The 13,754-nt window shown below is 46.5% G+C and overlaps 1 protein-coding gene across 1 annotated transcript; it reads right to left on the reverse strand.

The window, feature by feature from the left end:
* Positions 1-3,461: 3,461 nt before the first annotated feature.
* LOC124260969 (mitochondrial amidoxime-reducing component 1-like) lies at positions 3,462-13,537 on the reverse strand. Its single transcript, XM_046695291.1, has 6 exons — positions 13,308-13,537; positions 11,817-11,999; positions 11,132-11,306; positions 6,178-6,318; positions 3,736-3,800; positions 3,462-3,540 (listed from the first exon to the last, which is right to left on the reverse strand). Exons 1-6 carry the CDS (start codon positions 13,535-13,537, stop codon positions 3,462-3,464), a joined length of 873 nt encoding a protein of 290 aa, XP_046551247.1.
* Between the last annotated feature and the right edge of the window lie 217 nt (positions 13,538-13,754).

The following is a 13,754-nucleotide window of genomic DNA, read 5'->3' on the forward strand; positions in this document are numbered from 1 at the left end:
AACCTAAGCGATATAGTAGATACCTCAAGAGCGGCAGTCAACACTAAGTACACCCTTGTCACCACCGGGGATGATAACTGGATGATATACCCATACGGGGGCAAACTGTTCGACTTAACCGATGTTGAGAGCACTACCGTCGCCCGAAACAAACCATATACGCTCGTTTTCACCGATGATGACAAGTGGGTGTTATTACCGGGTAAAGTCGACTGGTTTCTCAATATTAGGCTCGGCTCCCCCCTACGTGTTCACGGATAATAAAGACAACCACCTAAACAAAGTCGTGAACAACGGAACCCTGCTCGTGGCTTACATCCCGACTCAGAGACGTAGCGTAGTCATCAGCCCACTCGCCAGTATGGCAGCCCACATGCTATCGAGTAAAGCGGGGATGCAAAACGTGGTATTGCAGTTGGTGTCTGAATTCGAAGGTGTGGTCAGGATCCTGGAGAGTCTACCGGCGAACTCAACACTGATCATCCAAGTCTACCTAGGGGAACCATCGCGGGATAATGTAGAGATCGTGAAGGGGGTCAAACTCCGGTGGGGGAAACAACAACAGTATCACGTTTGCAACGTTTACGTGCGGGTGGGTGTCGACTCCAAAACCAGTCTGCAGGGTGTCACCGTGGTCGTGGAAGACACTATATCACTAACCAAGATCTTCCTACCCGACAACATACACTTCATGGGGGTGAAGTGCACCCCCTGAATTATTATCAGAAAACCAGTTGGAAATTATATCGTAATAATATAGCAATGTCTTGGATTCACCCCAACACTACGATTAACGACTTAGGGGACACGGAGGGATTCGATCAACCTGGTGAGGAAGACACCTTATACATCCTGCACTTCAAAGACAACGTGTATAGGCGGGTGTCGTTATCGGATTTTAAAGAACCTGAATGGTTAATCAACTTAACCCTCACCGCACCTTATATCACCTTGAGACAAGATGGTACTGTCTCCGAGATTAAGAACAACGGCATAATTATAGGAGCGTTCGTTCCGCACCGCCACAAGATATTAGCAGCAGGAGAGTTAGTTTCTGAATCTCATAATATATATATCGCACCAATACCAAACCACTCGGGCAACATGGTAACTTCCAAGGAGAAAGTGAAGACATCAATCAAATTACTTGATCACCAAGAGGTCTTTAGAAATGTAGCGGAAAACTTCACATTCATAATAGAAGTCTATCTCGGAGATGCCTCGTTTCCTGGGACTCGTAACATTATAGATGATATGTTGATACGGTGGGAAGACAGGGCTAGTAACCAACGTTGTCTTATTATTAAGGTATCGGGAAATGACCCTGTACCAAGTCTTGATGGGGTTCGTCTCTTTAATGGACGTAGAGCTAAGACCCCGCTTTTTTACACGCACGCTGATCTAAGTATTATCGGCTTTAAGTACATTAATCGAAGGTTAAATAAAACCCAATTAAAATACATTACGGGATTGAACTATATCCCTGAACTAGTACCAGAACACTAGTTGGAAACTAGATCGGTTATTAACTGAAGCCCAATTAAATTATCTTTAGTAATATATATTATAGGATGGGACTGTACCCAGTCGTAGAGGAAGTAGCGAAGACCCTGGAAACCGTAGACGGGTTCCGCTTGAGGCAATTATGTGATGTAAGACGTCAACTAGAACAAGATCGGGATAAGCGGAAAGCATTATATAAGAAATACCATAGGGTTTTCAATGTCGTGGACGGGGTTGATACCACCCTTATGACAACCAGCATGGGACTAGGGGCGGCAGGTGTTGGGTTATTAACCACCATCGTAGCTTCACCCATAGTGCTGGGTATTGAAATAACGGCTGGGGTAACAGGGGTGTTAGGGCTGATACTTAAATACGCATCACGCAGACTACATCGTAAGGCATTGAAGCATGATGAGATCCGGGTTCTAGCCGAAGCGAAGTTAAACACGGTGAGTGAGCGTATTTCAGCGGCACTCGCTGATAGTAAGATCTCCGAGGAAGAGTTTCGTTCGATCCTCTCTGAACTCACGAAATATAATGAAATGAAACAAGATATTCGATCCAAGTCTAGTAAGTCTACTATAAGTGAGGATGAGAAAAAAAAGTACATAGAACAAGGGGTGAAAAAAGCCCGACAAGCCTTTATTACGAACACCAAAAATATAACAGACGATTTACGTTAAACTGTTTCGTCGAGGTCAACGTGACATAGTGTCATAAATAAAAGCAGAGGATACCGTATGACACAGTATTACCTCCTGTCAACACGACATAGAGTTAAGATACCAACGTCCGCTATAGTAGCGTCCCCGACTAAAGTCTTATTTTATGAAATATAGCTTTGTAGTAGATGGTAATGGGAAGGGTCTGACTAAGGCTTCATCTATTAAATGAAGCTTTAGATTACCCTGGTCCCGTACCCCTATCCTGTCTACTACTCCCTTTCCTTTTCGAATGGTAGTGGAACACTTGAATCCCTTGAAGTTCCCGAAGCGGACGTATAAATACACTCACCTACGAGTTACCTCCCTTTTGCCCTTTCCCGCGCAAAACAGTCAGGTGACCTGCCTTACTTGTCACTCTCTCCTGAATTTCTACCCATGCACTTGGATCTGCTGTGAAATGTGTCTTCAACGGGGGGTTGGGAGGGCTTCTCGTCATGAGTCAGGATAAGTATAAGAATATAAATTTTACTTAAGAAAATACATATTTTTACTTATAACACAAATACAAATATCGATTTTACCATATATGGTCTCTGATTTTACTTTAAAAATTACATAATTAGTGAATGTACAAATGTATAAAAACAAATTTATTTACTTACCTGTCTGCAGGGGACAGTAAAATAATTAGTCTATCACAAATTTACACTTAAAACCAGCATAAAACCATAAAACACAATTTCTATCTTTAACAATACAATATAAAATTGGGCTACAGGTCGCCAACAACTGGTAGATCACCACACTAGGGACCATGGGGATTTACAGTACCTTTGCTTCCTACATGGACCTGTCTAGAATTATAACAGCTGCTAGCAATTGTACATAATGTTAGCCATTAACCTAAAAAGTACAAATATTCTACGATTAAAAACGGAGGAAGATATGAATCTTCTGTGATTGAAGTGGGCTGACATACCCTCTCAAGGAGGTCTGCTGTATATGTTAAGGGTAAGGTATACATAAAGGAAACATGTTAAAGGGGTACGTTAAGTAGGACAGAGGGGGAACAACAAGGTTTAGCCTGGAAATAGTCTCCAAGGAGCCATATGAGATACTGTATCATTACATGGGGTCACCCTGTCTTTCCTAGGTACTTGTATAAATCATGTATCGGGCTCCAGTGTCGAACTCTGGGAGATAAGCAATGATGTGCATTGTGTCGAATGTGCCTTATCGTAGGTTTTGTAAACTGATACGATAATATCATCTGTTTATGGTGGTGTAAACTCACGTCTGTAGGAGGTCCAGGGGCTTCTTTTCCTTTATCCGTTTGCCGGTTTTGAAATCAATGTTTACTTTTATGCATCTGAAACATGAGATGCATTGTGTCCAGATTGTAAAAGATAAACACGGGACCACAACATTGAAACTTTAACATAAATATTTTCACTTAAATACTTACTTTAATGCAAGTAAAGTGTGAAGGTTCAATTTTATTTTTGAACAAGATTTGTGTGAGTGAGCTCGGTTCGAATCTGCTTCATAAAGTATTATAACTTACCTCGGAGTACAGTACAGGGTTCGTAGAATGGCCTCGTTGCCGATCTTTACCGACTGCCACTCGTCCTGAAACATGACACGATGGCTGACGGTCATACCACACAGTGATGGACGTCTGTTGGTCTGTATCAAAGTCTATCAGTCTATCATTCAAAGATGTCCGGTAGTAGGCATACCACACAGTGATGGACGTATGTCGGTCTGTATCAAGGCACTCAGTCTTTCATTCAAAGATGTCCGGTAGTTGGCATACCACACAGTGATAGACGTTTGTTGGTCTGTATCAAAAACACTCAGTCTATCATTCAAAGATGTCCGGTAGTAGGCATACCACACAGTGATGGACGTCTGTCGGTCTGTATCAAAGTCACTCAGTCTTTCATTCAAAGATGTCCGGTAGTTGGCATACCACACAGTGATGGACGTCTGTTGGTCTGTATCAAAGTCACTCAGTCTATCATTCAAAGATGTCCGGTAGTAGGCATACCACACTGTGATAGACGTTTGTTGGTCTGTATCAAAGACACTCAGTCTATCATTCAAAGATGTCCGGCAGTAGGCATACCACACAGTGATGGACGTCTGTCGGTCTGTATCAAAGTCACTCAGTCTATCATTCAAAGATGTCCGGTAGTAGGCATACCACACAGTGATGGACGTCTGTCGGTCTGTATCAAAGTCACTCAGTCTATCATTCAAAGATGTCCGGTAGTAGGCATACCACACAGTGATGGACGTCTGTCGGTCTGTATCAAAGTCACTCTGTCTATCATTCAAAGATGTCCGGTAGTAGGCATACCACACAGTGATCGACGTCTGTCGGTCTGTATCAAAGTCACTCAGTCTATCATTCAAAGATGTCCGGTAGTAGGCATACCACACAGTGATGGACGTCTGTCGGTCTGTATCAAAGTCACTCAGTCTATCATTCAAAGATGTCCGGCAGTAGGCATACCAATACAGTGATGGACGTCTGTCGGTCTGTATCAAAGTCACTCAGTCTATCATTCAAAGATGTCCGGTAGTAGGCATACCACACAGTGATGGACGTCTGTTGGTCTGTATCAAAGTCACTCAGTCTATCATTCAAAGATGTCCGGTAGTAGGCATACCACCACACAGTGATGGACGTCTGTTGGTCTGTATCAAAGTCACTCAGTCTATCATTCAAAGATGTCCGGTAGTAGGCATACCATCACAGTGATGGACGTCTGTTGGTCTGTATCAAAGTCACTCAGTCTATCATTCAAAGATGTCCGGTAGTAGGCATACCACACAGTGATGGACGTCTGTTGGTCTGTATCAAAGTCACTCAGTCTATCATTCAAAGATGTCCGGTAGTAGGCATACCACACAGTGATGGACGTCTGTCGGTCTGTATCAAAGTCACTCAGTCTATCATTCAAAGATGTCCGGTAGTAGGCATACCACACAGTGATGGACGTCTGTTTGGTCTGTATCAAAGTCACTCAGTCTATCATTCAAAGATGTCCGGTAGTAGGCATACCACACAGTGATGGACGTCTGTTGGTCTGTATCAAAGTCACTCAGTCTATCATTCAAAGATGTCCGGTAGTAGGCATACCACACAGTGATGGACGTCTGTCGGTCTGTATCAAAGTCACTCAGTCTATCATTCAAAGATGTCCGGTAGTAGGCATACCACACAGTGATGGACGTCTGTCGGTCTGTATCAAAGTCACTCAGTCTATCATTCAAAAGATGTCCGGTAGTAGGCATACCACACAGTGATGGACGTCTGTTGGTCTGTATCAAAGTCACTCAGTCTATCATTCAAAGATGTCCGGTAGTAGGCATACCACACAGTGATGGACGTCTGTTGGTCTGTATCAAAGTCACTCTGTCTATCATTCAAAGATGTCCGGTAGTAGGCATACCACACAGTGATGGACGTCTGTTGGTCTGTATCAAAGTCACTCAGTCTATCATTCAAAGATGTCCGGTAGTAGGCATACCACACAGTGATGGACGTCTGTTGGTCTGTATCAAAGTCACTCTGTCTATCATTCAAAGATGTCCGGTAGTAGGCATACCACACAGTGATGGACGTCTGTCGGTCTGTATCAAAGTCACTCAGTCTATCATTCAAAGATGTCCGGTAGTAGGCATACCACACAGTGATGGACGTCTGTTGGTCTGTATCAAAGTCACTCTGTCTATCATTCAAAGATGTCCGGTAGTCAGTAATTAAAGTATAAAACCCCTTCTGGGATGTTTGCAGGTATGTTTTAAAACTACTTCACTATTTTCAAGAATAGGACGATGTCAACCTATATGACTTGAAAGTGTCAAGAAAGAGGATCACTTTCACTTCCCCCTTTGGGGCGATGTCATAGGTGTGCCAGGAACCTGTAACTTTACTATCGATGTTTCCATCTGCAAGAGCCAGGGTAGATACGACACACTGAAACTCTGAGCTTACTTCGTCGTATGGTCTGCTTCCCTTCACTACAATGGTTGGTCTGAAGTGGTCGAGGGAGATGGGCTGCTGCAGCTGCTGGTTCACAGCGTCCTGGGACGTCTCCGACATCAGCAGGTAGGCGCAGAAGTCGCTGTACGCGGCCTGACAACAGCACGGAATTACATCGTAGTACAGTGTGACACTTACCCAACATCGTTAGTAGGGTCTTCTGTAGTGGAAACAGCTAGATCAGCTGACGGTAGGTATATCAGTACCAGATGATATTTGCTCATTCGCTTGATCGGTGTTTCATTATACAATATTCAATACAAATCCTATACCATACCCATACCAATGAACAATGTCAGTAGCGAATGTGATCAACATTTGCTTTGATTCAGGGTTTACAGCGGTGGCGCATTGAGGGCACACGCCAATTGAAACCAGTTTAATGGATGTTGTTAATTATGACAACCCTCGATTGGCCAGTTAACGTGGTTAGTTCTGATCCTGTTGTTGGCGTCGTTCCTTCTCACTGAAGACATGGATCTCAAGACATGATCTTGACCTACAGCCCGTTTTGGCAGAGGTACCATGTGGGCAAGCATGCTCCCGTAACCGGACATTACCTCTCTGTATTTGGACAAAGGGTAGAACATCATGTCGTATAAACAAACACCTATCAAACTGCCATTGGCAAAGGTGACTTGCCTTCTCCAATCAGTTGTTATGCCATCCCATAACATTATACACCCTAAACCGACGACGTTGGGTAACATAGCGTCACTAAAATATCTCCTTGACGCATAAAGACTCCTGAGCTGTCCAGGTCTTGACACCAAAGCTGTCCAGTTCTTACATGGACTCCCCGACAAACAACATACTGTCCCCATCTTGAACCTCAGATGTTGTTTAACACCAAGCAGGGCGTGTCTGACGGGAATTTCAGGCAAAACTTGCCTCATCTCTGAACGTCACGGCCGAATGTTGTGCCACCTAGACCGGGGCCGTAAGGCACACATGGTCTCGAATAAGGATTTGTCCGAGGTGTTAATGTGACAGTTTGGTATCGATTCCTTGGATGCACAAAGCAACTGATTGTGTTCTTATCCTGCTTCAGATAACGCCTCACATATACAACATATATTGTTTCGATGAACATATATTTCCATTGCGGCGTTCGTGTTGGAAGCATACCCATGACATTAGATAAGTGTTATTTACAGTGAAACTTTATCAGTATCTGCTAGCTGAACACTCAGATAGGGCAAACAACATATGGCATGTTATCCAATACCAACATGTCATCCCAACGTCAGCTGTTATCCACCACCCACACGATATCACCCAGTCCACTGTTATCCACCATCCACATGACATCAACCAGTCCCCTGTTATCCACCATCCACATGATATCACCCAGTCCCCTGTTATCCACCACCCACACGACATCACCCAGTCCCCTGTTATCCACCATCCACATGACATCACCCAGTCCCCTGTTATCCACCATCCACACGACATCAACCAGTCCCCTGTTATCCACCATCCATATGACATCACCCAGTCCCCTGTTATCCACCACCCACATGATATCACCCTGTCCCCTGTTATCCACCACCAACATGATATCGCCCAGTCCCCTGTTATCCACCACCCACACGACATCACCCAGTCCCTTGTTATCCACCACCCACACGACATCACCCAGTCCCCTGTTATCCACCACCCACATGACATCACCCAGTCCCTGTTATCTACCACACACACGACATCAACCAGTCCCCTGTTATCCACCATCACCCACATGATATCACCCAGTCCCCTGTTATCCACCACCAACATGATATCGCCCAGTCCCCTGTTATCCACCACCTACACGACATCACCCAGTCCCTTGTTATCCACCACCCACACGACATCACCCAGTCCCCTGTTATCCACCACCCACGCTGACATCACCCAGTCCTCTGTTATCTACCACACAATACTGACATCAACCAGTCCCTGTTATCCACCACCCACATGATATCACCCAGCCCTGTTATCTACCGCACACATGATATCACCCAGTCACCTATGATCTACCACACACATGATATCACCCAGTCCCCTGTTATCCACCACCCACATGATATCACCCAGTCCCCTGTTATCTACCACCCACATGATATCACCAAGTCCCCTGTTATCCACCACCCACATGACATTACCCAGTCCCCTGTTATCCATCACCCACATGACATCACCAAGTCCCCTGTTATCTACCACACACACGACATCAACCAGTCCCCTGTTATCCACCACCCACATGATATCACCCAGTCCCTGTTATCTACCGCACACATGATATCACCCAGTCCCCTGTTATCCACCACCCACATGACATCACCCAGTCACCTGTAATCCACCACCCACATGATATCACCCAGTCCCCTGTTATCCACCACCCACACACGACATCACCCAGTCCCTGTTATCCACAACCCACATGACATCACCCAGTCACCTGTTATCCACCACCCACACGACATCACCCAGTCCCCTGTTATCCACCACCCACATGACATCACCCAGTCCCTGTTATCCACCACCCACATGATATCACCCAGTCCCCTGTTATCTACCGCACACATGATATCACCCAGTCCCCTTTTATCCACCACCCACATGGCATCACCCAGTCACCTGTAATCCACCACCCACAGGATATCACCCAGTCCCCTGTTATCCACCACCCACACGACATCACCCAGTCCCCTGTTATCCACCATCCACACGACATCAACCAGTCCCCTGTTATCCACCATCCACATGACATCACCCAGTCCCCTGTTATCCACCACCCACATGATATCTCCCAGTCCCCTGTTATCCACCACCTACACGACATCACCCAGTCCCTTGTTATCCACCACCCACACGACATCACCCAGTCCCCTGTTATCCACCACCCACATGACATCACCCAGTCCCCTGTTATCTACCACACACACGACATCCACCAGTCCCCTGTTATCCACCACCCACATGATATCACCCAGTCCCCTGTTATCCACCACCAACATGATATCGCCCAGTCCCCTGTTATCCACCACCTACACGACATCACCCAGTCCCTTGTTATCCACCACCCACACGACATCACCCAGTCCCCTGTTATCCACCACCCACATGACATCACCCAGTCCTCTGTTATCTACCACACACACGACATCAACCAGTCCCCTGTTATCCACCACCCACATGATATCACCCAGTCCCCTGTTATCTACCGCACACATGATATCACCCAGTCACCTATGATCTACCACACACATGATATCACCCAGTCCCCTGTTATCCACCACCCACATGATATCACCCAGTCCCCTGTTATCTACCACCCACATGATATTACCAAGTCCCCTGTTATCCACCACCCACATGACATTACCCAGTCCCCTGTTATCCATCACCCACATAACATCACCAAGTCCCCTGTTATCTACCACACACACGACATCAACCAGTCCCCTGTTATCCACCACCCACATGATATCACCCAGTCCCCTGTTATCTACCGCAAACATGATTTCACCCAGTCCCCTGTTATCCACCACCCACATGACATCACCCAGTCACCTGTGATCTACCACACACATGATATCACCCAGTCCCCTCTTATCCACCACCCACATGATATCACCCAGTCCCCTGTTATCTACCACCCACATGATATCACCAAGTCCCCTGTTATCCACCACCCACATGACATTACCCAGTCTCCTGTTATCCATCACCCACATGACATCACCAAGTCCCCTGTTATCTACCACACACACGACATCAACCAGTCCCCTGTTATCCACCACCCACATGATATCACCCAGTCCCCTGTTATCTACCGCACACATGATATCACCCAGTCCCCTGTTATCCACCACCCACATGACATCACCCAGTCACCTGTAATCCACCACCCACATGATATCACCCAGTCCCCTGTTATCCACCACCCACACGACATCACCCAGTCCCCTGTTATCCACAACCCACATGACATCACCCAGTCCCCTGTTATCCACCACCCACACGACATCACCCAGTCCCCTGTTATCCACCACCCACATGACATCACCCAGTCCCCTGTTATCCACCACCCACATGATATCACCCAGTCCCCTGTTATCTACCGCACACATGATATCACCCAGTCCCCTTTTATCCACCACCCACATGGCATCACCCAGTCACCTGTAATCCACCACCCACATGATATCACCCAGTCCCCTGTTATCCACCACCCACACGACATCACCCAGTCCCCTGTTATCCACAACCCACATGACATCACCCAGTCCCCTGTTATCCACCACCCACATGACATCACCCAGTCCCCTGTTATCCACCACCCACATGACATTACCCAGTCCCCTGTTATCCATCACCCACATGACATCACCAAGTCCCCTGTTATCTACCACACACACGACATCAACCAGTCCCCTGTTATCCACCACCCACATGATATCACCCAGTCCCCTGTTATCTACCGCACACATGATATCACCCAGTCCCCTGTTATCCACCACCCACATGACATCACCCAGTCACCTGTAATCCACCACCCACATGATATCACCCATGTCCCCTGTTATCCACCACCCACACGACATCACCCAGTCCCCTGTTATCCACAACCCACATGACATCACCCAGTCCCCTGTTATCCACCACCCACACGACATCGCCCAGTCCCCTGTTATCCACCACCCACATGCCATCACCCAGTCCCCTGTTATCCACCACCCACATGATATCACCCAGTCCCCTGTTATCTACCGCACACATGATATCACCCAGTCCCCTTTTATCCACCACCCACATGGCATCACCCAGTCACCTGTAATCCACCACCCACATGATATCACCCAGTCCCCTGTTATCCACCACCCACATGACATCACCCAGTCCCCTGTTATCCACCACCCACCTGGTCGCCAGCTATAGCCGGACTACCCCAGGGTTTCTTCTCCTGTGTGATGTCCCTCTTCTGAAGCCCGGGGGCTGAGTGGAGCAGCCTGACCCCTTCCCTGGCCAGGTACTTGCTGAACCAGCTGGCTGCCTGGTCCCCACAGTCCAGACCCTCGAGCGTGGCCTTGCCGCTGCTGTAACAGTTAAACATGTACATTTCAACAGGAGCCTTAAACGTAACTAATGTAGCACACCGAATATTGGGAAGGTTGACGTCACATCCTGTTTGTGTCAAGTTTGTCACGTTGTATCAGTGGGTTCTATTTTATTTTAAAAAGCGTTTGTGGTAGGTGCATATTTCCTGTACTAGAACAAGATGTGTAATACAACCTATAACCATATCCATAACACCAGTACTACGTGGAAGACAATGGTTGCCGCACTGAGTCTTTCAGATGGTCGGGGGGATCGAATCTGAAGGTTGACATAAGGACGCTTATCTGGCATTAGTGTTGGTCGGTTTCATCAATGTAAATGTCTCCCTTCAACACCCCATATCCGGTTCCCAGGCCACAGTGGAGCGAATGGTGTGGAGTGACTGCTGACAGCAACACACCACCCCATCCACCACACCCGCCACCCCACCTACCCCAATACCCACCCGTAACCGTGATACGTGTGTACCAACACTTCAACGGTCGTACCTGCTGACAACATTGACAACTTTGCTGCTATCGACGACTGGCGACGTGGACAACGTGAGAGTCGGCATGTCCGGAGCGTCGACGATCAGCTGTCCATCCCTAAACGCGGTGCTGACCACGGCCAGAGTGGGCATCTGGCTGGAGGACAGCATGTTGTAGCTGGCGTCAGTCACCACCCAGTGTCTGGAATGAGACGCAGAGTCCGCTAAAACACAGGGACACTACCCACCTGGTGGAGGCAGAACGCTAATGTGTCCCTCACAATAATTGGTAATTACACCTGATACAGCAGCTGAACAGTACCCACGTTCTCCTATCTCACACAGGTTACCTGGCACTGCCCCGGCTTATTGTCCATACCAATACTGACCGGCCGCTATACAGCAACAAATACCACTGTTGGAAAGAGAGCACGCCTACATTGTCCTAGTCTCTCTCATAGTCCCTGAACCACATTATTTTCCCTACAGCCTAGCCTTCCCTGTAGTGCTAAAGCCCTAAACGAAGCAAGTCTAGATTTCCCCAGGTTCTGAATCTCTGGTCTCCCTAGGGCTCCTTTTCAATTTGTTCAGTTTGTTACTATCAAAATTATATATATTCAGAGACTAAGCCTTAGTCTAACATTGTCCCTGCCAGATTATTTAAGGACACGTTGGTCAAACCCAGCCCGTTGATACACGATACAGCATATATATTTTCATCTGTGAAATGTGCAGCAATGTTTAGATACTTTTCAATGATTAACCGAATTTATAATGTGTAAAGTTATGTCTAGGTAACATATGGGACACGTGGAGACACCTTGTCGTGTTGTCTTACTACGGACATGAACTATATGGCGGCCCCAGAAGAGTGAGTGAGGTAGGACCATCTGGTCAGCTGCACATGTCGAACAAGCTGTATCAGTCCAGTAGGGATACACACATACGGCTTCCGTTCCACTACTGCACACTATATAATACGTATCGCACCATTCCTAAAATGCTGGTGTCATCGGGCAACTTGCAATATGGGTCATATCCAAAGGAATGAAGAAGGATTTTACGAACGCTTTATCAATCGTATCGCTGAAACCAGTATACCTGTATCCATGTTCCTTATACCAATATATATATTATATTCCCTCCACTGCTTACATTAAATGCAATCTAGAACGGGCAACTTAACAGCATTCGGTTACCTTTAGTATCCATTACCTTTACTTTAAATTATACATGACCTAAATTTGCTAAGCATATACATAAATATTGTTCCTAAGCCAACCCCTATTGCTTCCGTGGTGCTGCTATTCCTATACAGCAAACACATGGTAACATCTCTAAAGGTAGATACACCTCACAGTAATAAATGATCTTCAGCATATATATCCGAGGTACATTAATCAAACATGTGATGAAGATTGATTCCTCTGAGACTGTAGTGAAAATGATATTTTGCTGAAACTGTCTTCCAAACAGGCCCACGTGGCCTCATTCATAACGCTTCCCTCACCTGTCTATAACACTGCCTGCAACCTGAAGACCTAGATTTGTACAGTATCCGCTCTCCACTGTGAAACCTCTGCAGGACTTGATCGGGTAGCATGTTAAACTTGCCACCTCCCCCACCAACTCATATTCTCTCCTCCTTGAACCCACGATCGCTGACAATATGTATTTGATCACCACCCCTCCTGCCAGAGTCAGGAAGACAGCGGCTGGTTCTATGTCCACGCCTGCCATGTTGGGAGTGGGGTCTATTTGTTTGGTGTGGCCTACATATGCTACTCCTGCATCACTTCCCCTGGGTTGTGGGTTACTATGTCACAGTACATGTGACGATTCTGGTTTAATATAAATATGATTTATGAAACTCTATGAGATATAGGAGAGATACGTTGGATCCGTGACATCAGGAAACGTGGTGTGTTGTTATGTAATGGGATCTGTATCTGTGAAA

Source organism: Haliotis rubra, unplaced genomic scaffold, assembly GCF_003918875.1.
Source record: "Haliotis rubra isolate DU_JTF1 unplaced genomic scaffold, ASM391887v1 Scf119, whole genome shotgun sequence".
Lineage (NCBI taxonomy): Eukaryota > Metazoa > Mollusca > Gastropoda > Lepetellida > Haliotidae > Haliotis > Haliotis rubra.

Coding starts and splice junctions, on each gene's coding strand:
- LOC124260969 (XM_046695291.1), bottom strand. CDS start 13,537: ATGGCAGGCGTGGACATAGAACCAGCCGCTGTCTTCCTGACTCTGGCA. Junction 3,801..6,177: donor GAAGCAGACCATACGACGAA/GTAAGCTCAGAG, acceptor GTCATGTTTCAG/GACGAGTGGCAGTCGGTAAA. Junction 3,541..3,735: donor ACCCTGTACTGTACTCCGAG/GTAAGTTATAAT, acceptor CTCATGTTTCAG/ATGCATAAAAGTAAACATTG.